At 43.7% G+C, this 21,911-nt stretch overlaps 1 protein-coding gene across 4 annotated transcripts in view; it reads right to left on the minus strand.

Moving 5' to 3' along the window:
• Nucleotides 1-21,593, minus strand: part of LOC136751649 (GTPase IMAP family member 8) — a 39,940-nt gene extending 18,347 nt beyond the window's left edge. For all 4 annotated transcript variants that reach the window (XR_010817043.1, XR_010817042.1, XM_066707430.1 and 1 more), the window contains exons 1-4: nucleotides 21,506-21,593; nucleotides 20,931-21,049; nucleotides 17,518-17,631; nucleotides 9,784-9,897 (exon numbers count right to left, since the gene is read on the minus strand). Coding sequence is in view for 2 of the 4 variants with exons in the window: in XM_066707430.1 (XP_066563527.1) it covers nucleotides 9,784-9,897; nucleotides 17,518-17,631; nucleotides 20,931-20,989 (287 nt within the window). In the remaining 2 variants the exon portion in view is untranslated. The remainder of the gene's footprint in view (nucleotides 1-9,783; nucleotides 9,898-17,517; nucleotides 17,632-20,930; nucleotides 21,050-21,505) is intronic.
• Between the last annotated feature and the right edge of the window lie 318 nt (nucleotides 21,594-21,911).

A 21,911-nucleotide genomic window follows, 5' to 3' on the forward strand; every position in this document is an offset into this window, starting at 1 on the left:
GATCGGTGTATATATATATATATATATATATATATGATCAACTTAATGTATTAAAAAATAATTCCATATGAATAAGAGCATTTAAATCACTATGAATTCACATACTTGAATTACAAATTAGTTCACAAGAATTACATAATTCATGTGTTTTTTCTGTGTTGTACTATTGGAATCATGAGGAATGAATGCCTATTATTGACACTGTCAGTTTCTTGATTTCAATTTATACATAAGGCTAACAATCAGTGTAATCACATATTTTTAAAATACACTGTTTAAATGTAATCTGGTCCAATGCCTGCTGACACGACAGTGGCGATTCAGTGGCTTTTTATGATGGTTTTGAACTTTGTTATATCCAACAACTCTTATTTAAGTAAAATACAAATCAAATGTTTTATTTTAGATAGGCTATGTGGGACATCAGAAGTGTGGTTTAGTATTGTAATGCTTGTGGGGGTTTCCACAGAGTCGACCCAACTCATCATTGAGGTTGCAACAACAAATGGTTTTATTTACTATTACTGCAGCACTCACAGGTCTCAGGGACCGCACTAATTCGTTCTTCAACCTCCCTTCACTGTTTATGCCCTCTAGCTGTGCTCCTGCCCACTGCACCGCCTTTACCCCATGAACTTGACAGGAGTGAGGAGCACAGGGAAGTACTCTAGGAAAGACTGGCTATGAGGCCAAAAGGAGCTTTTCACCAGGTAAACAGTGAGAGGCATGTTCTCTGCAGAGGGGGTTACTAGGGAACAGGTGCTTGATGTCCCAGGGTCAGAGGTGGAATGCAATCTGGGCGGACCCGCTATCGCCACCCCACCACCACTGCCAGCACAGGAGGAGGCAATGTGCTTTGCTGCATCCTGGTCGGACATTTCAGACCTCCCTCTTTTTGTGGGAGAAACAGAGGAGGCAGGCTCTGTGGCAGAGCCCTTTTTGTGCCCAATTGCTCATACACTGAGCCAACAATGGCAGTGGACATCCACTGGTCCCCCTGCAATGAGACCTCCAGGATCATGTGGGACAAGCCAGGAAAGACTACAGAAGCACTGCCGTTTTTTGATGACTTCATCGAGGTCCTGCAGTCTTCCTGGACGGGGCCAGCCTTGGCACCTACAACATCACACCAGGTGGACACTGTGTGTGTCACTGCGGGGGCGGAGCAGAAGGACCCATCGGTGACTCCGTGACCAGGCTTGTGCAGGCCAATGCACTAGTGGGCAAGGAGCCTCTCTCCCCGAATAAACAATGCCACACCACTGACACCATGCTCAAGAAGGCGTACGCGTCTGAGACAGAGGCAGTCAGGGCAGCAAATGCACAGGCCATACTGGTGCTATATATGGGGCACCTGGCCAGGAAGCAGGCGGAGTGTACTACAAAATGTACTACAGTATTCTACATATTTGATCATGATTTGACAAACTATATTGCACTACTACCAAGTTTTTTCCACAAAACAGAAATTGTTTACCTTTTCCTCCATTAATATCTATAGGAAATTTGTATATGAAAATGTTTTGTTGAAATAGTACTCATAATGAAATGTGTAGAAGTTAAGTGACAATAGCATAATAAATGAAGGAATAATGTGCATTTGAAAGAACCTACCCTATGCAGAAAAGTTTTGAGAAAAATCTGTACCACAAAATGCACACAAAACTGTGCCCCTTCAATCATAAGGGCCACAAGCATGTAGGACCACTCAAAAGAAAGCATACAAACTGCAGAATAAGTTTCTGCATTGTTAATTATGAATTGACACACTATTATTGCAACACTACCACATTTTTTTCCAAGCATAATTATGAATTAAGAAAATTATGATTTTTAAAAAACAAAAATGTAATTTAAACTTATATTTCAAAAAATGTTCCACTGAAGTCCTAGTCAAAATATGAATAAGACTAACTGGGTGAAAAATTGATACAAATTTAAGGAGTTATGATCATTTATTTTAAATATCAATCCTCGAGCCAAACCAAAATGTTTTCCAATATCTCCACACAGCAAAGTCAGATCTCATCATTTGAAAGCCCCAAGTTTCTAGTTTCCAGTGAAACTGGCTATGATAATGCCATATTTATTAGTACACATATCTCAAACCATTGGCGGGTTGAAAACAATGGTGCTGATATACTTGTCTGTACATTTAATGTACATGACAATAAACTAATACTAAATATAATGTTTGTGAAATTGTGTATAGAGACCATATACCGGTGCATTCTTTAACAGTAAATATGAATTGTATTTTAATAACGACTGCTAAAGTGACCAGTATTCAAGGATTTCATGTTAACCTTCAGACCAAAATAGTTTCAACTCCCATAAAATTGCAATATTTTACAAAAAGAAAATGCATTTCAAAAAACAGGCCAGGATCCTTTATTAATATATAATCTTAATAGCAGGAAATATTAATTATGAAAAATTATCATGACATTTTAAATTACATTTACACTCACCTAAAGGATTATTAGGAACACCTGTTCAATTTCTCATTAATGCAATTATCTAACCAACCAATCACATGGCAGTTGCTTCAATGCATTTAGGGGTGTGGTCCTGGTCAAGACAATCTCCTGAACTCCAAACTGAATGTCTGAATGGGAAAGAAAGGTGATTTAAGCAATTTTGAGCGTGGCATGGTTGTTGGTGCCAGATGGGCCGGTCTGAGTATTTCACAATCTGCTCAGTTACTGGGATTTTCACGCACAACCATTTCTAGGGTTTACAAAGAATGGTGTGAAAAGGGAAAAACATCCAGTATGCGGCAGTCCTGTGGGCGAAAATGCCTTGTTGATGCTAGAGGTCAGAGGAGAATGGGCCGACTGATTCAAGCTGATAGAAGAGCAACTTTGACTGAAATCGTTACAACCGAGGTATGCAGCAAAGCATTTGTGAAGCCACAACACGTACAACCTAGAGGGGGATGGGCTACAACAGCAGAAGACCCCACCGGGTACCACTCTTCTCCACTACAAATAGGAAAAAGAGGCTACAATTTGCACAAGCTCACCAAAATTGGACAGTTGAAGACTGGAAAAATGTTGCCTGGTCTGATGAGTCTCGATTTCTGTTGAGACATTCAGATGGTAGAGTCAGAATTTGGCGTAAACAGAATGAGAACATGGATCCATCATGCCTTGTTACCACTGTGCAGGCTGGTGGTGGTGGTGTAATGGTGTGGGGGATGTTTTCTTGGCACACTTTAGGCCCCTTAGTGCCAATTGGGCATCGTTTAAATGCCACGGCCTACCTGAGCATTGTTTCTGACCATGTCCATCCCTTTATGACCACCATGTACCCATCCTCTGATGGCTACTTCCAGCAGGATAATGCACCATGTCACAAAGGTCGAATCATTTCAAATTGGTTTCTTGAACATGACAATGAGTTCACTGTACTAAACTGGCCCCCACAGTCACCAGATCTCAACCCAATAGAGCATCTTTGGGATGTGGTGGAACGGGAGCTTCGTGCCCTGGATGTGCATCCCACAAATCTCCATCAACTGCAAGATGCTATCCTATCAATATGGGCCAACATTTCTAAAGAATGCTTTCAGCACCTTGTTGAATCAATGCCAGGTAGAATTAAGGCAGTTCTGAAGGCGAAAGGGGGTCAAACACAGTATTAGTATGGTGTTCCTAATAATCCTTTAGGTGAGTGTATAAATTAATACAACTACTTCTCAATAAATCAGTCTTGTTGAAGACAAAGCGATATATAGTATGCAAGAAAAATTGTGATCCAATACAGTATACAAGAAGACCGATATAGTACGCACACAAACCATTGTAGTATGCACATAAACAATACAGCACCAACACAAACCAATATAGTATGCAAGCAATCTGATGAACTATGGCCTGTTTGGTCCCCCATACTGCCCTGCTAATGTTTTAGATCCTATGCTGACACTATAAAAGTCTATGAAGCTGAGGGGACATCAGTCTACACGTGTTATGTTCATTTCTGTTGTAAAAATGATGAGGATTCTACATTTTTGAGCAACTCAGTTTGGACAGATAAGACTCTCTCTTTTCAACATCTAAATGTATACAAATGAAAACATGCAATTAAAACAACATTGTGAAACATAATTAAAATAATAATACAAGGATGAACTCTCTGCTGACAGCACACATGAGGACTACAGCTCTCCCACAAATCACAGTGCTTGGTATAGCGCAGCAAATTACTTAAGTTTACATAAATACATAAATAATGATCATATGAAACCTAGATGCACAAGAAAAGGAAGACTTTTACATTTTTCATTCTTTCTTTCATTCTTTTATTTTGAGAATTAATACAGAAATGTGCATTAGCTAAGAAACTTAAGTTATACAGATGGGCCTACTATTTTTAATTTCAAAACAATATTGTTTTCAAAATTAATGTATAAACACTTACAAAAATTATATATACAGTGAGGGAAAAAAGCATTTGATCCCCTGCTGATTTTGTACGTTTGCCCACTGACAAAGAAATGATCCGTCTATAATTTTAATGGTAGGTGTATTTTAACAGTGAGAGACAGAATAACATCAAAAAAATCCAGAAAAACACATTTCAAAAAAGTTATCAATTGATTTGCATGTTAATGAGGGAAATAAGTATTTGACCCTTTCGACTTAGTACTTGGTGGCAAAACCCTTGTTGGCAATCACAGAGGTCAGACGTTTCTTGTAGTTGGCCACCAGGTTTGCACACATCTCAGGAGGGATTTTGTCCCACTCCTCTTTGCAGATCCTCTCCAAGTCATTATGGTTTCAAGGCTGACGTTTGGCAACTCGAACCTTCAGCTCCCTCCACAGATTTTCTATGGGATTAAGGCTGGAGACTGGCTAGGCCACTCCAGGACCTTAATGTGCTTCTTCTTGAGCCACTCCTTTGTTGCCTTGGCTGTGTGTTTTGGGTCATTGTCATGCTGGAATACCCATCCACAACCCATTTTCAGTGCCCTGGCTGAGGGAAGGAGGTTCTCACCCAAGATTTGATGCTACATGGCCCCGTCCATCATCCCTTTGATGCAGTGCAGTTGTCCTGTCCCCTTACCAGAAAAACACCCCCAAAGCATAATGTTTCCACCTCCATGTTTGACGGTGGGGATGGTGTTCTTGGGGTCATTCCTCCTCCTCCAAACACGGCGAGTTGAGTTGATGCCAAAGAGCTCGATTTTGGTTTCATCTGACCACAACACTTTCACCCAGTTCTCCTCTGAATCATTCAGATGTTCATTGGCAAACTTCAGACGGGCCTGTACATGTGCTTTCTTGAGCAGGGGGCCTTGCGGGCACTGCAGGATTTCAGTCCTTCATGGCGTAGTGTGTTACCAATTGTTTTCTTGGTGGCTATGGTCCCAGCTGCCTTGAGATCATTAACAAGATCCTCCCGTGTAGTTCTGGGCTGATTCCTCACCGTTCTCATGATCATTGAAACTCCACGAGGTGAGATCTTGCATGGAGCCCCAGACCGAGGGAGACTGACAGTTATTTTGTGTTTCTTCCATTTGCGAATAATCGCACCAACTGTTGTCACCTTCTCACCAAGCTGCTTGGCGATGGTCTTGTAGCCCATTCCAGCCTTGTGTAGGTCTACAATCTTGTCCCTGACATCCTTGGACAGCTCTTTGGTCTTGGCCATGGTGGAGAGTTTGGAATCTGATTGATTGATTGCTTCTGTGGACAGGTGTCTTTAATACAGGTAACGAGCTGAGATTAGTAGAGTCCCTTTAAGAGAGTGCTCCTAATCTCAGCTCGTTACCTGTATAAAAGACACCTGGGAGCCAGAAATCTTACTGATTGATAGGGGATCAAATACTTATTTCCCTCATTAACATGCAAATCAATTTATAACTTTTTTGAAATGCGTTTTGCTGGATTTTTTTGTTGTTATTCTGTTAAAATACTTTTAAAATACACCTACCATTAAAATTATAGACTGATCATTTCTTTGTCAGTGGGCAAACATACAAAATCAGCAGGGGATCAAATACTTTTTTCCTCACTGTATGAATCCCCATAATGTTCTATTTAAAATACAAAAAACCACAGATGTTTACAAATAACTGTTCAAGAGATATTATCAGTTTTGCAAGGAGCGCAGCTGTCTAGAAGCCCGTCAGAAATACACGGCAAAACGAACTCATTGGGCCATCGGTTCCACCATGGTGGAACCTGGATAAATGAAGTGACAGATCTGTTCTTACTATCCTGTTATATTTATTTCTGACATGTTTCAACAAGAAATGTGAATAATATAAATATGGCATAAATATGAATAACAAATCACATACTGAGTTTTCTGCTACAAAGAGTCCAACTGTTACATTATGAAAAAAAAAAATGATGGTTTGCATTAAAAAAACTAAGTATTGCATTGAAATATGCTTTTTGCACTATTATTTATTATTATTATTATTATGATGATTATTATTATTATTAACTCACGCCACAGCATTGGCAACGACATGGGTACACACGCTAGTTTGAGAAAGAGAGAGAGCGCAAGGGGGAGGGGGTTTCTGTGCACTTCCGCGGGAACCCGGTCGTCACTCTATCAAAGCTGCCATTGGCCCCTGTGCTTGTCACTCAGAACAGGTCCCTTCCCACTTCCTGTTCTATAAAACGTGACTAAGGTTCGTCCTCTTTTGCCGGGAGCCTGGACTCCCGCGCGACCTTGCAACCCTTGGGCAGTGCTTCCTTTTTCAGATAACCGGGGTTGCATTCGCAACCTATCGTTATCTTTCAAGTCGGAAGCACTGCCCAAGGGGGAGGGGTTACTGTAAAACAAAACCGTCGCAAGGGAGGAGGCAGTCAGAATATATATAGCACTATATAAACACGACTATTATTTTTAAAAGGCTCTTCTTGTGAATGAAACTGAAACCGAAAGCGCAGCCGGACCTCCGGTGCGCGGACGGGACAGAATCGGGATTAGCTATCAATAATAACTAAACACACACAAGACAGAGATGATGTGTAGCGAAAACGGTGGTGAACAACACTATGAAGTGAGCCAGCCAGCCGAAATACGCAGTTTGAATGTTTATTACAAACACAGACACAGAGAGCTCACGTTCCTGAGTCCAGCGAAGAGGCAAAAGAGGACGAACCTGCGCGGATGTCACGTTTTATAGAACAAAAAATGGGAAGGGACCTGTTCTGAGTGATGAGCGCAGGGGCCGATGGCAGCTTTGATAGAGTGACGTTTCGATCAGGTTCCCGCGGAAGTGTGCAGAAACCCCTCCCCCTTGGGCAGTGCTTCTGACTTGAAAGATAACGGCACTTTTTAATGCACGGTCTGATCATGCGCTGATTTAAATTCAAATCCAGTGTAATTAGCTTAGTTATCAGTCAAACAGTAACTTAACACATACGCGTTTTTCTGTGTGGAAGAGAAAGCAGGCGAGTCTTCCGGCCCAATTTATGACCGGGCAGAGAAGCCCACCGGGAATTCTCCCGATTCTCTCGATTGCCACTCTGGGCCTGGTGTCAGTCCCACAATTTAATAATGTGTGCACAGACCAGTTTTTATAGTATTGTGGAAGTGTTATGGCCATGTTTTCATTATAGATATCTTTTCGATCTTCATCAAATTGACAAGATCAGCACTGCATCTCTATTGCATCTCTATTGCATCTATGGAAAGTAAACTATAGTTTAGTTGAACTATAAAACATATTTTAAGTTCCTACTTTGAATTGTGATTATGTCTGTTTGTGTATATAACTTGTGTTTATCCTAGGAGAACACATGGTGCGTGACTAATATCTAATTTATTGCCTTGTTTAATGATAGTACTGTAGAATACATGGTTTTAAACTTCTTCCTATTAACAGTTAGGTTCATTAACACATTTAATTGCTCAATAATATTAATTACTAAATTAATATTATATATTTTATAAAATTATAAAATTATTACTAAATAAAGAGAAACATTGAGTATACATATTCAATATTTAATTGTTAATAATATAATGGTCTAATGTCTACCCATAAGCATTCAATCTGCACTTTCTACACAATGTAGACTGCTGTCCTCTGAAGCACAAATGTAGGAGCAGCGAGTCTCATTCCACGTTCTCTAGGTAATTTACAATGGTGTCCCCGGTGAACTTTATTCACTTTTTCAGGTGAGTTCATCTCATGATGTAACTGCAAAATCCCATGGAAATACTTCACTAAAAGGCCCACCCCACTAAATATGCCACTGCTGATATCTATATCTAACTGTACATAACACTCAATTTGCACTCCAGGTGTACATATCCCTGATATTTATAATTCAAACTTTTTATTGCACATATCTTTCATTTGATCCTTCTTGTATTTATCATTGTGTTTTGTATATTATATATTCTTCTTATATTTCTTCCTTATGTTACTATAATTTAATGTTGACACCTGCACCAAGACAAATTCCTGGTACATCTTGTATGTTGGTGATTCTGAATCTGAATTATTTCCTCCAAAAATATACTACAAACAACACTCCTCCAAAAAACTTAAGTATCTTCAATAACGGCACTCGGCACTCTTTTTGCAACAACCAATCCATGACAACCCACAAAGTAAGGGGGGTTTCATTTACTTATATCTGTGTCATCCTCATTCACCCATTCCCCTGTTCACCACCAGAGGTCGTTATGTCCCAAACCATTCTGTCCATTCCATTTGCATCAATCACTTCAGTTACATTCCACAGAACCATGTGCACATGCTATCTTCTATCTTCAACATTATTGGCCCCGCACCTCATCCCTGTCCTCTGCTTCACCTAGGTCTCTATTTAAACCCCTGCATCTCCACAAAGCAATGTGCAATTTGTTCTTCCTTGTTTAGTCAATTGTAAGTATTCCAGATATCTCTTCTTGCTCCTTGTTCTCGACTCTTGTTTGATTCCTCAACCACCGCCTCTTGGATTTTCCCTAAGGACCTGTTTGCTCATTCGCCTGACTCATCGCCTGCCTTTTGACTACTCTCTTGCCTGTCTCTTTGGATCCTGTTTGCCTGCCCTAGACCCTCGCCTGTCTCGATACTTCTCCTTCTCTCTGCGCCTGGGTTCTCCAGTCTGGTGTACCGGACACCCGTGACAATATACAACCTGACACTCAACGCAAACCGATCATGTGGTTCTACAGAAAGTGAGGCCTTGTTTGTCATCAGTCACGTACTTCTCTGAAAACAATACAAGCCTTGAGGCGGGAGTGCCCTACATACTCAACACATGCTTTGAGACTTCTGTATTGAACATAACATCACTAATACTCTGACCTCTGGATTGTCCTCTGACTTCTTGTTCACCTGACCGACCACCCCTTTGCCTGCTAACCCAATGAAGCTTCTTTCCATGCCTCCATTACCTGGTTCGTCCCGCACTTGAGTTCTCTATGTCCCTGGCTGCTTGTCAAGGCAGTCATTACACACATCTAATGTAAATGTTTCATGTCATTTTGACATGCAATGATATAGGTGATTAATCATGATTAATCATTGACGAATTGTGATTCATTACGATTAAAATAATTAATAATTTGACAGGCCTAATTTTAAATGAGATCCCCAATCAAGACAAGAACAATGTAGTGTTGGAGAGTTGTATAAGTGCCACAGGATCATCAGTGACAACACTGTTATTCTGTGTCTTGTATATAGATCCACACACACAATACCCATCTCATGTCTGAAAAATGACCAACAGTGCAACACACTCCCATCTCTCAGTGCTGGTAGAGATGGATGTGCAATATAAACTGTAACCTCACCTTGGGTCAGGGGGGAAGGGGTCTTGTGTGGAGGAAATTTGGCTATCCATTGAGTCTTCACTCCTCATGGACACACAGCTCGGCATCCTTGACTTTGCTCTCTGCAGTAAAACCCTGTGAACACACATGGACACAGGCCTTCATTTAACTCTGTCTACACAGCTGGACAATTGGTTCAAATGAGAGGATAACAATGTAGGGCCTCAATAAAACAGCAAGGCCACCGTGCTGCTGTAAACCAGGCTGACCCTTTCAATCTGTCACTTGAAGCACAACTTTGGGCTCTGCTGACACTCTCATACCAACACAGACAGACAGGATCACTTGCATTGCTGTTCTTGCTAAAAAAAAGGCTGTGCAACAGGTTAACAGGTTGCCCCCCCAATCCATCCCACTGCCGTGTCAATTCAACACGCCTTTGTGCACGTGTTGCCACAGCGTTTTCACATTTTCGTATACAGTCTCTCCCGCACCATGCTGCCCTCCATCGCACCTACCTTGCCCCACCCAGCCTACTTTCCCATCTGGCCTCCTGTGTCCACTCTATAACAATTATTCTGCTTTACTCTATTATTAAATATCAGTCAGTTCCTCCCAGCCTCTCTGTTCCCGAGACTGTCCCATTCAGTGCCTCGATAGCTTTTCAACCCCTTCTTCCGCCTCCACATTCAAGGCTTCCTTCCTTACCCCATGAATTCCTAATTTAGCCTTTAAACAAATGAAATGGACCCAGCAGAAAATTTCAAACCAAACTCGACTCATTCCCAATGAGACCTCTCACCCCTTTCATGCAACTCCATTACTTCCAGGAGTCACTCGTTCAATGATAAAATGGATGCATAATAACTCGACATGAGTTCATCATCTTAATGAAATATCCATCTTCTTCGGCGGCACACAAAGGAATACCAGATCACCTGATGAATTCTTGGACGTCGGTCATCCGAAGCTTACCAAAAATTACATCCAATCTGACATCCCAGACATTCAAGCTAGACTTTGCTCCTAAATTCTGCGTAGGTGGCACAGGGAGCCGTTTCGCACTTTTTGGGGTTAGGCTTCAGGCTGTCATTCCTGTAGCCAAGAGAATAAGCCAAATCAAATCACCTTCCCCCCACGTGCAAACTGAGGAGTCTTGACACAATGCACAGTGGAAACTACACCATATGCTTCAGAACAGCTGGGTTTGCTGCAGTCTTTTGAAACCAGGAGCAGCAGCTCCAAGTAAGTAAGAGCTGCATTATGTTCTGAAAATATTAAGACTAGTTTGTCTGAGCGACTGGCTCAGTGAGAAGAAACAGGCGACCTGCACTTCTAACGTTTTAGTTCTTATACTGACTCTATGCCTTTAAAAGTCTATGAAGCTGAAGGGACACCAGTCTACATGTTGCTAAAAGTTGAAGAGCCGGTATGAATGTTTTATACAAACTGTAGTATGTTTTATATTAATAATAGTATGGAGACCGAGCAAATTAGATTTATCGAGCTAGCGACAGGCAGTTGTACAGGGCATATCCTCTGGACATTGTTCTCTCCACTTTGAATTCTGTTCATTATGAACAGACGGGGGATGACCGTCTGGACGACCTGAGAGCCAACTGGGACCGTCCAGCAACGGCCCCAGCCCAGGCTCAGGCAGGGGAGGCCTATGCCAGAACCCAGGGTGTGGCTGAAGCAGGCCTGGTGGGCTTCCCCTGAGTGAACTCCACCATCGCTGCTCTGGTCTCCTTAACCCCGCGGAGTCATGTGACTTGGCCTGTCCTGACAATATCAGAGGGCCTACGAGGCTGGAGCCCAAGCGGTTCACCTGTGTAACACTGAAAGCCTGCTGGCCCTACACCTGGCCCAGCTGGCTGAGGCCTCGGACCCAGCCAGTGCAGGCCCCGCCCCCTATCAGAGAGATAGCGGTGGTGGTCGACCTGCTGGTCAATGTGATGCGTCACAGTGCGAAGGCAAATGGATGCTCCTTGGCAGCCATTGTGGCAGCTCGCTTACAGCTCTGGCTGTCACAGGCAAGACGGGTGCCTGTCACGAACATGACCTGCCTCATAGATGTGCCCATATCGCCGGGCTTTACTTTTGGCCCCTCCATGGAGGAGATGCTGACGCGCACTCCCCAGGAGGGGGAACAGTTCCTGCAGCAAGCCAGGGTCTACCTTATTACACCCTCGGCCCAGCCTCACAGGCACCCTTCAGGAGCTCGATGTCTCCCAACCTCGGCTCCTGGGCAGCAGGATCTGTGGATCTTTGAACCTGGCAGGCAGGCACCCCCCACAGCAGCTCGGCACCAGTCCTTACGTTTTGTTCCCCGGCGGTCCGGCATGACATGTGTCAGGAGGACGGCTGGCTAACCTCAGGCCCCTTCCCCTCCTGCGCTTCGGCCCTGTGACATTCCAGCAGTCTCTGGCCCATGCATAGACCTCCCAGCAACTCCAAACTATAACTGTTGGTTACTCCCTGTAGTTTCAGGCCCATCCACCTCCCTTTTGAGCCGTGGGGTGGCCGCAAATGAGGGACCCATTGTAGTGTGTGGCACTTTGCGTCAAAATTGCCACTCTCCTGGAGAAGCAATTTGCGAAGCACCCCCACTGGGGCAGCATGGGGGATTCTAATCCCAGGCCATCAGGCCCGGTGATTGGTTCATTACGGTGGATCTGAAAGTCGCTTACTTTCACATCCCTATTGCAGAGGTACACAGAAAGTTCCTCCGATTCGCCAACGAGGGCCAAGCGTTGGAATTTGCCGTTGCTCCCTTCAGCCTGTCGCTAGCCCAATGCACTTTTTCCAAGTGCATGGACATCGTGTTCGACCCCTTGCATTGCCAGGGGGTCTATGTCTTTAGAGAGATTTGCCTCTATACACGCATGTCTCTCCCTCTTCTGACAGAGTTCGCATCAGGGTGTCCCCTGGCCAGAGGCTGCTGGGCCTCCTAGCGGTAGCATCACAGACCCTCCCCCTCAGCCTCTTCTGATTGAGGACGCTGCAGTGGTGGTTCGAGTCATTACAGATGCATCCTCGCTGCGATTAAGCATGCCGAGTCACAGTCACTCTGGCCTGTTGGAAAGCGCTCCGTTGGTGGCTGAGCCCTCACAATTTGACCCTCGGTGTGCCCCTGGGGCCAGTCTACCACCTAGCAGTCATGATGACAGACGCCTCCAAGTGTAACGTGGCTCATTTGTGTTAGAATGAGCCCGTTACAAAGTGACGTAACCCCTCAGTAAAAAGTAGTACAGTGTTTAGCCTCCCGTGGAAGGTGGCCCGGCCTTTTAGCGTACTGTACTGTACTGCGCTGGAGCTGCTGCAGTGTGGAGCGCCTGGAGGGGCACCGGTGGTGCGCGGTTCGAGTCCCAGGCAGGGAGCTCTGACCTGCATCGGCTACACAAGCAAGGTTGGGGAGCAGTCTGCAACGGATGTTGAGTCCGAGACAGGTGGACGGAGCCCGCATGGGCCCTCCATATCAACATCCTGGAGTTATGAGCAGTACTCCTTGGACTGTCTCATTTCCTGCTGGTCCTACGGGACAGACTTGTGCTGGTTCGGTCGGACAACACAGCGGTGGTTGCCTATATCAATGGTTGAGGAGGTCTCCAGTCTCCGATCGCACAGACTGTACGGTCTAGCACGCCGTCTGCTTCTGCTTCTGCTTCTGCCATGATTCCGCTCCATCTGAGCAGTTCACCTCCCAGGCCTGTTCAACACGGTGGTGGACCTCCTCTCTCTGGGAGGCCCCCAGTCTCGGAATGGGGCCTCCACCCGCTTGTGATAGGTTCCCCCTTCTCCCGGTGGTCCTGGAGAAGGTCAGGAGAGAACGAGCAATAGTTCTGCTGATAGACCCACGGTGGCCTCGCAGATTTCGGTTTGCAGACCTGATCGCCCTCCTCCACGGAGAGCCTTGGCAGGTGCAGGGCACACTTTTCACCCCAATCTTGGCCTCCTCCAGCTCTGGGCCTGGCCCCTAAGCGGGAGCAATTAATTGCCTGGGGTCTGTCAGACACAGTGGTAGCCACTATTCAGTTGACGAGAGCTCCCTCTACGAGGTCGCAGTATTCCTACCGCTGGCAGACGTTTGGCATCTGGTGCCAAGACGGCAGTCAAGACTCAATTAATTGCCCCATCGGGGTCATATTACAATTTCTACAGGAGCTGTTTGACCAGGACAAGTCCTCGTCCACACTCAAAGTGTATCTGGCAGCCATCTCCACATGTCATATCTGGATTGATGGCAAACCTCCTGGGTCTCATTTCTTTGCTGTGCAGTTTCTAAAAGGAGCTTGACGGCTGCGGCCTCCTTGCACCCCTTCACTGCCCGCATGGCGTCTTGATGTAGTGTTGGACGCTGAGCTGAAGCTGAAGCTGGTGTTACTTAAGACTGCGTTTTTGCTGGCAATCACCTCTGCAAAACGCGTGAGTGAGTTGCACGCCCTGTCCGTACACCCATCGTGTGTCTGTTTTGCGGGAGATGGCCCCAGGGTCACGCTACGGCCTAACTCTGCATTCCTTACGATAGTGCTGTCTTCATTCCATGTCAACAGGCTTATTGAGTTAATGGCTTTTCATCCTCCACCCTTCGCTTCAGAGCAAGAGAGTTGGCTTCACCTGCTCTGCCCTGTGCGGGCCCTCAGGTGCTATTTGTAATGCACTAAGGACATTTGGCGCTCAGACCAATTGTTTGTGTCTTATGGAGCATGGACACGCCAGGTGCTTTCAAAGCAGCGCCTCTCACATTTGATTGTGGACACCATTACCATGGCCTACGAGTCCACTGGGACCCTGGTGCCTGAATACCTGGTGGTATATTCGACTCAAGGCGTTGCCACATCGTGGACCCTTTTTCAAGGCGCCCCCTTGGCAGACATTTGTGTAGCTGCAGCTTGGGTCTCGCCACTTACAGTTGCCCAGTTCTTCAGGTTGGACGTGACGAGACTGGCCCCTTCCATTGGGAATCTGGCGTTGGCTGCAGTCGAGCCCCAGTAGCCTACTGGCTTTGGCTCCTGCCTTTCCTCTCCCAGTCTGCCCCTGTTAAGTGCATCCTGATGGAGCTACTTGAACTTCCCTTCCACCGGACTATGCCTTGCAGTCGAGCACCCGTGCAAGCTGCTCCTGGATTTACTGACAGCCCTGTCGATGTGTTCTCAGGGTCTGTCATACCTCCAGGTACGTTGCTTTATGAGGCCGCCCTGTATATAGTTAGTTCATTATGCATTGTGTTGCGGTGGTGCATGTGTCTGGACTTTACCCCGCTATATACAGCATGTGTAAACAGATGGACTGTGGCTCCATTCTAGCTTATGTAGACTGGTGCTCACTGCCGCAGTTCCCAGATGGCACTTGAGTTGTTCTTGCTGCCTTGATGTGTATATAGTTCCTTGGTCAGCAGGTCTGTAGCCCATTCTGGCTGTGTGCCATAGAGCAAGAGACCACTGCTGTTGTCCTCAGCGGTAAGCACTTGAGCAGTCTCTTGTGTTCCGCTGTGTACATAGTTCATTAGTCTGCACAGTAGGGCTAATGTCGCCCTGCGTTAGCTGGTCTAATCAGCAGGCTTCAACTGCTCCTGTGCTGGCACATTAGTTGGTTCCTGCGCCCCATGTGCATATAGTCCATTTGTATGACATTTAAGTTGTCAGCACAGTGGAGCTCTCCACTCTGTACTGTTCAGTTAAGTAGGATGCTCCTGTGCTGCGCGGAGGCAGCAAGAATTTTCCTGCTGCCACGCGATATATATTGTTTTTCATTTGTACAACATTGTAGATCTGGTGTTGCCTCACTCCTAGCTGGGCTAGTGGAGCAAGCGGCCAATGCTCCCATGTTATGCGAAGAATGCATGAACGGTGTTCCTGCACACCGCAATGTTTATGGTTTGATTGTCATGGTAGAGCCTGCTCTTGTCTTGCATCAGCTGTGCTAATAGGTGACAACTGCTCCCGTGTCACATGGTTATTAGAAAATATAAGAAACTTTCCAGTAAGTTACTAGTTAAAACTTGCACATATTATTTTTTCTTTGCTAAGACTTATTTGTGCGGTAGATGGAAACATTTTCTGCTGCCGTGACCGTTCTTTGAGTAGCAAGCCGAAACTATCCATAACATGTTTTTCTCAGCACAGTGTGTACTGCGTCCTTAATATCATTGCCTCCCTTTCTGTACTAATTACAAAGAATACCTTATGAAATTTTGTTTCCCATGCTGTGTACTGTGTCCCTGATATCAACGACTCCATGCTTGAACTAATTACAAAGTAAATATCATCCAGGTTCGGGACAGCCCCGAAACTCCTGTGAAATACTGCTTGTAAATCTATAAAAGACTGTGTGAAACTTTTCAATAAACTGAAGAGAAACGATTTGACTTCAGTGTTGGTGACTTTCCTTCCCAAGCACTCATCTCCTGCTGAAAAGTCTCCACTGTTGCTGGAAGAGCTGACTGGGGTGTCTGATTCACTGGGACCCGAAGGGTTGCTTCAACTGAAGCGTTGTACCTTAACAGTGGTGGTGCATGATTTGCTTCCTGCACCCCGCAATGTGTATAGTGGTTAGTACAGCACAGTGGAGCTGGATGCACTATACCGTTCAGTGAACATGATTTTTCCTGTGCTGCACGGAGGCAGCATGAATGTTCCTGCTGCCATGATGTTTATACTGTTATGTCCAGCTGTGGCTATTCAGATGACTAGCCAGCTGTGTGTTATTCAGTGGTCTGCAGGATCAGGGGTTAACTGCCACGTTAATGCGTGGAAGGCACACAAGCTGCTTGATTGCCTGCGCCATATATTGTGCAAGTAGATATATGGCCTAGATGCACTAGTAGAGCAGCCAGCCTTGCTATTGTAAGTGGGGGGCATTTGTACACTGGTGTCCCCTCAGCTTAAGATGCAGTGCAGATTGTCTTTAAACTTTATTCACTTTTTCAGTTTAGTTCAATTCATCCTATGATCTAACTGCATGATCTCAAGGAAATACTTCACTCATATTGATCGCCTCCAGAAGTCATTCTAACCCTGTCTCTCACACTCCCCAGCATCATGAGCAATCATCCAATTAACATGCCTCAGCACCATGTACACTGCTTCCCTCTGCTCTGCATTTAAACCCCCTGTTAGTGCAATTCATCAATGCTCAGTCTTGTTTGTTTCCAGTAACATTGTGGTGTGTTATTCCTGCTGATGATATGCCTGTGTGCTTGACCTTTGCTAGTTCTATATACTCTGACCTCTGGATTGTCCTCTGACTTCTTGTTTGCCTGCCTGCCTGCCTGCCTGCCTGACTGACTGACTGACTGACCGACTGACCGACCCTTTGTATGCAACTATACCTACTATACCTACAACTACTCTTTTGTTGCCTCCATTACCTGCTTCGTCCCGCACTTGAGTTCTCTACGTTCCTGGCTGCTTGTCAAGGTAGTCATTTTAACATGCAATAAAATGGGTGATTAATCATTGACAAATTGTGATTAATTATGATTAAAATAGTCATTTGACAGCCCTAATTTTAAATTATATCCCCAATCAAGACTAGAACAATGTAGTTTTGGAGAGTTGTATAAGTGCCACAGGATCATCAGTGACAACACTGTTATTCTGAGTCTTGTATGCAGATCATGAAGCCACACACACAATACCCACTGATATTTTCATTTCTGACAAATGAGCAACAGTGCAACACATAGTGCCCTGAACACACTCCCATCTCTCAGTGCTGGTAGAGATGGATGTGCAATATAAACTGTAACCTCACCTTGGGTCAGGGGGGAAGGGGTCTTGTGTGGAGGAAATTTGGCTATCCATTGAGTCCTCACTCCTCATGGACACACAGCTGGGCACCGGTGACTCTGCTCTCTGCAGTGGGACCCTGCGAACACACATGGACACAGGCCTTCATTTAACTCTGTCTACACAGCTAGACAATCGGTTCAAATGAGAGGATAACAATACCGTCATAACCGTGATAACAATGTGAAGCACTGCTGCTGTAAACCGGACTGACCACTTCAATCTGTCACATGAAGCACAACATTGAAGACAGACAGGATCACTTGCATTGCTGTTCTTGCTAAAAATAGGCTGTACAACAGGTTAACAGGTGCCCCATCCCACTTCACTCACGTGTTGCCACAACGTTTTCACATTTTTGGATACAGGTGTTGTGTTCATTTCTGTTGTAAAAATGATGAGGATTCTACATTTTTGAGCAACTCAGTTTGGACAGATAAGACTCTCTTTTCAACAACAAAATGTATACAGATTAAAACATGCAATGAAAACAAAACGGTCAAAAAAAAGTAAAATAATAATAAAAGAAAACTCAGCTGACAGCGCACATCAGGACTACAGCTCACACAAATCACAGTGCTTGGTATTGTGCAGCAAATTACTAAAGTTTACATAAATATAATGATCATATGAAACCTAGATATCACAAGAAATGAAAGACTTTTACATTTTTCATTCTTTCTTTCATTCTTTTATTTTGAAAATTAATACAGAAATGTGCATTAGCTAAGAAACTTAAGTTATACAGATGGGCCTACTATTTTTATTTTCAAAACAATATTGTTTTCAAAATTAATTTATAAACACTTACAAAAATTATATATATGAATCCCCATAATGTTCTATTTAAAATACCAAAACACACAGATGTTTACAAATAACTGTTCAAGAGATATTGTCAGTTTTGCAAGGAGCGCAGCTGTCCAGAAGCCCGTCAGAAATACACGGCAAAACAAACTCAATGGGCCATTGAGCTGAGTTGTGCTGTGTTCAATACATATAAAAGCATCTTCAAATGTACTTATTATTGTTGTTGTTGTCCTTATTACTACCAGTAACATTTAATCATAATTAAGTTGAACTGACACTGATTGGACAGAATGTGTTTTGTATGTATTAATTAACTTAACGTGGAGCTCGGATTTATATCGACACATACATTTTTAACAACAACGGCACAAGAAACAGCGCACATCTCTATTGCATCTATGGAAAATAAACTAGAGTTTAGTCGAACTATAAAACTTATTTTAAGTTCCAACTTTGTATTGCTGATGATGTCTCTGTTTGTCTGTGTATATAACTTGTGTATATCCTAGGAGAACACATGGTGCACAACGATAACTCATTCTTACCTTGTTGAATGATGGTACTGTAGAAAACACAGTTTGAAACTGCTTCCTATTAACAGTTAGGTTCATTAACACGTTTAATTGCTCAATAATAGGAATTATTATTATAATGGTAGCCTAATAATGAAGAAACAAAGACATGGAGTATACTATTCAATACTGAATTGTTAATAATATAATGGTCTCATGTCTACCCATCAGCGTTCAATCTACACTCTCTACACAATGTAGACTTCTGTCCTCTGAAAGCAGAAGCACAAATGTAGGAGCAACGCGTCTCATTCCACGTCCTCTAGGTAATTGTACACCGGTGTTCCCTCAGCTTAAGACACAGTGCAGATTTTCTGAACTTTATTCACTTTTTCAGTTTAGTTCAATTCATCTCATAATCCCAAGGAAATTCTTCACTCATATTGATCGCCTCCAGAAGTCATCATCACCTGCATTCTAACCCTGTCTCTCACATTCCCCAGCATCATGAGCAATCATCCAATTAACATGCCCCAGCTCCATGTGCACTTGCACCATGAACACTCTGCTCCCATAGGACCAGCACTACACAGCCCTGTCTCCTGCTTCCCTCTGTTCTGCATTTAACCCCCCTCCCAACCTTTAAACCAATTTGGATGTAACTACCCTCAAGTTAAAGATGAAAGTTTACACTTCAAGCACATCTTGATTGTTTCCTTTCAAATCCATTGTGGTGGCATACAGAGCCAAAATTATGACAATTGTGCACTGTCCAAATATTTATGGACCTAACTATTTGTCACTGTTGTATCCCACACATCCCGCAATTCACAAGCTCTCCACCAGAGGTCATCATGAGTGGATTACTATACCCTCACATTCCCCAGCAATCAGCCACTTAACATTCCTCGGCACCATGTGCACTTGTTCTTTCATCCTTAAACTCCCACTGGCCCAGCACTCTCCTTCACTGCCCTCTACTACACACACATAAACCCCTCTGTAACTTCCATTCACTGTAAATTCTTGTCTTTGTTCTTCAAAATCATGAAAGGCATTGAGCACATCAAACCAGAGGAGCTTTTCCAGAACAGCAGGGACACACGCACCCGGGGACACAAATGGAAATTGGGCTCCAAGGCATTCAAGACAGAAAACAGGAGACACTTCTTCACACAGAGAGGCGTCACAATCTGAACAAACTCCCCAGCGATGTGGTAGAAGCTGAAAGTTTGGGAACATTTAAAAACAGACTGGATAGGATCCTTGGATCACTCAGTTATTAATGGACACCAAACCAAACCGGTCAAATGGCCTCCTCTCGTTTGTAAACTTTCTTATGTTCCTGTTGCATTTCTAATTTGTTATTGATTGCCTGTTTACAACCTCCACATGTACTTTGACCACCGATTCCCGGATTCTCCATACCAACCTGTTTGCCTGAGCCCCTGCTTGCCTTATCGACCATGATTTCTGGATTTCCCTGGACATTACTGTTTGCCGGCATTGACCCCAGCCTGTTCCAGACCACCTCTCACTCTGCACCTGGGTTCCCCGCCACGGCAGTCCTTTGTTTTTACTCAATTTCTTAGCAGACACCCTTATCCAGGGTGACTTACAATTGTTACAGTATATCACAATATTTTTATATTTTACCTATTTATACAGCTGGGCATTTACTGGAGCAATCTAGGTAAAGTACGTTGCTCAAGGGTACAACAGCAGTGTCCCCCACCTTGTTACAATATCGCACCTGAGAAAATGTTAGGCTTGCAATTACAAAGGGTATAAATACCTTTTTTGATTTGATAATTTCCTTTTCTAACTTGTAGTAAATTGTTGAAAACTTCTGGGATTTTTCTTTTGATTTGACATGGTGCTCAAGACTTTGAAGATCAGTGGGGAAAAAACCTAATTTAATCTATTTCAAATTCTGAAACAAACTGGTGAAAAACTGTTGGGGGGGAATACTTTTCAAGGCCCTGCAGATGCTCTATCAGACTGACAGATACCCTTATATATTCAGAGACACTCTGCCCCTCACATCTCCTCTCACCTCTTGGTCTCAGGGCCCATAACTCCATCACCAGCCTCAGGCTCCCCAGAGAGACTCATCTCAGAGGCAGCTCCCCTCCTCAGCAGCTGACAGAGGAGTCCTGATCCGGATCAGTGGACCTGGACACACAAAGCACAGCCACAGCGAGACACACTGATCACACAACAACAGCATCCATTACAACAGCGCTGCCATGTGACACAGAGCTCTCAAGTGTTCAAAACGTCAATGCGTGAGATTAGTCACGGTGACAGAAAACGCTCCTGCTGGCTGAAGGCTGTGCGCTTTTGTGTTTAACAAACAGAAACATGTGGGCCAATGAGTGAGATTTTAGCAGCAATTCTTGAGAGCGTGAGATGAGTCGTGAAACCTTCAACATTGGCTCAGTGTTGTGTTAAAAACATAATAAGACTGACTATAGAACAAAAAACCCTTTAAAAATAAAAGTTTGCACACACAAAACTTTCTGTTGTTGATTTACAGCAGCAGATTGTGTTTAAAATCAAGTGTCTTAGTTGACCAGGATCCTAGATCCATCGACATGCTCGTACAATTTGAATATTTAAAGTACTTACCGGATTATTGATTTACTAGGGAATCCAATATTCTGTCCCCTCAGCTCGTTTAATGGCAGCAGTATATCTGTTCTACATTTTACCTGTACTTTCGATTTCACTCAAAGAATGATAAACATTGTTCAGGGATTCTTGAAAAACAGGACAAACCAGTTTTGTTTTGTTTTTGTTAAGTAGTTAAATTATTTCCTGTTAAGGCGTCATGGAATAAAGTGTTTAAATACAGGGACTGAGTAAAACCGCCACGCCGGAACAGTGGAAAGATTTACAAAGCTGTTTAAAACTGAAAAATACTTATGCTCGTCTTTAAGAAACTTGTGATTTAATTGAACATATTGTATTACATAGTGTAAATAGTATTAATACTTTAATACTAACAACAACAGCAACAACAACAACAATAATA

Source organism: Amia ocellicauda, chromosome 6 (assembly GCF_036373705.1).
Source record: "Amia ocellicauda isolate fAmiCal2 chromosome 6, fAmiCal2.hap1, whole genome shotgun sequence".
NCBI classification, from domain to species: Eukaryota; Metazoa; Chordata; class Actinopteri; order Amiiformes; family Amiidae; genus Amia; species Amia ocellicauda.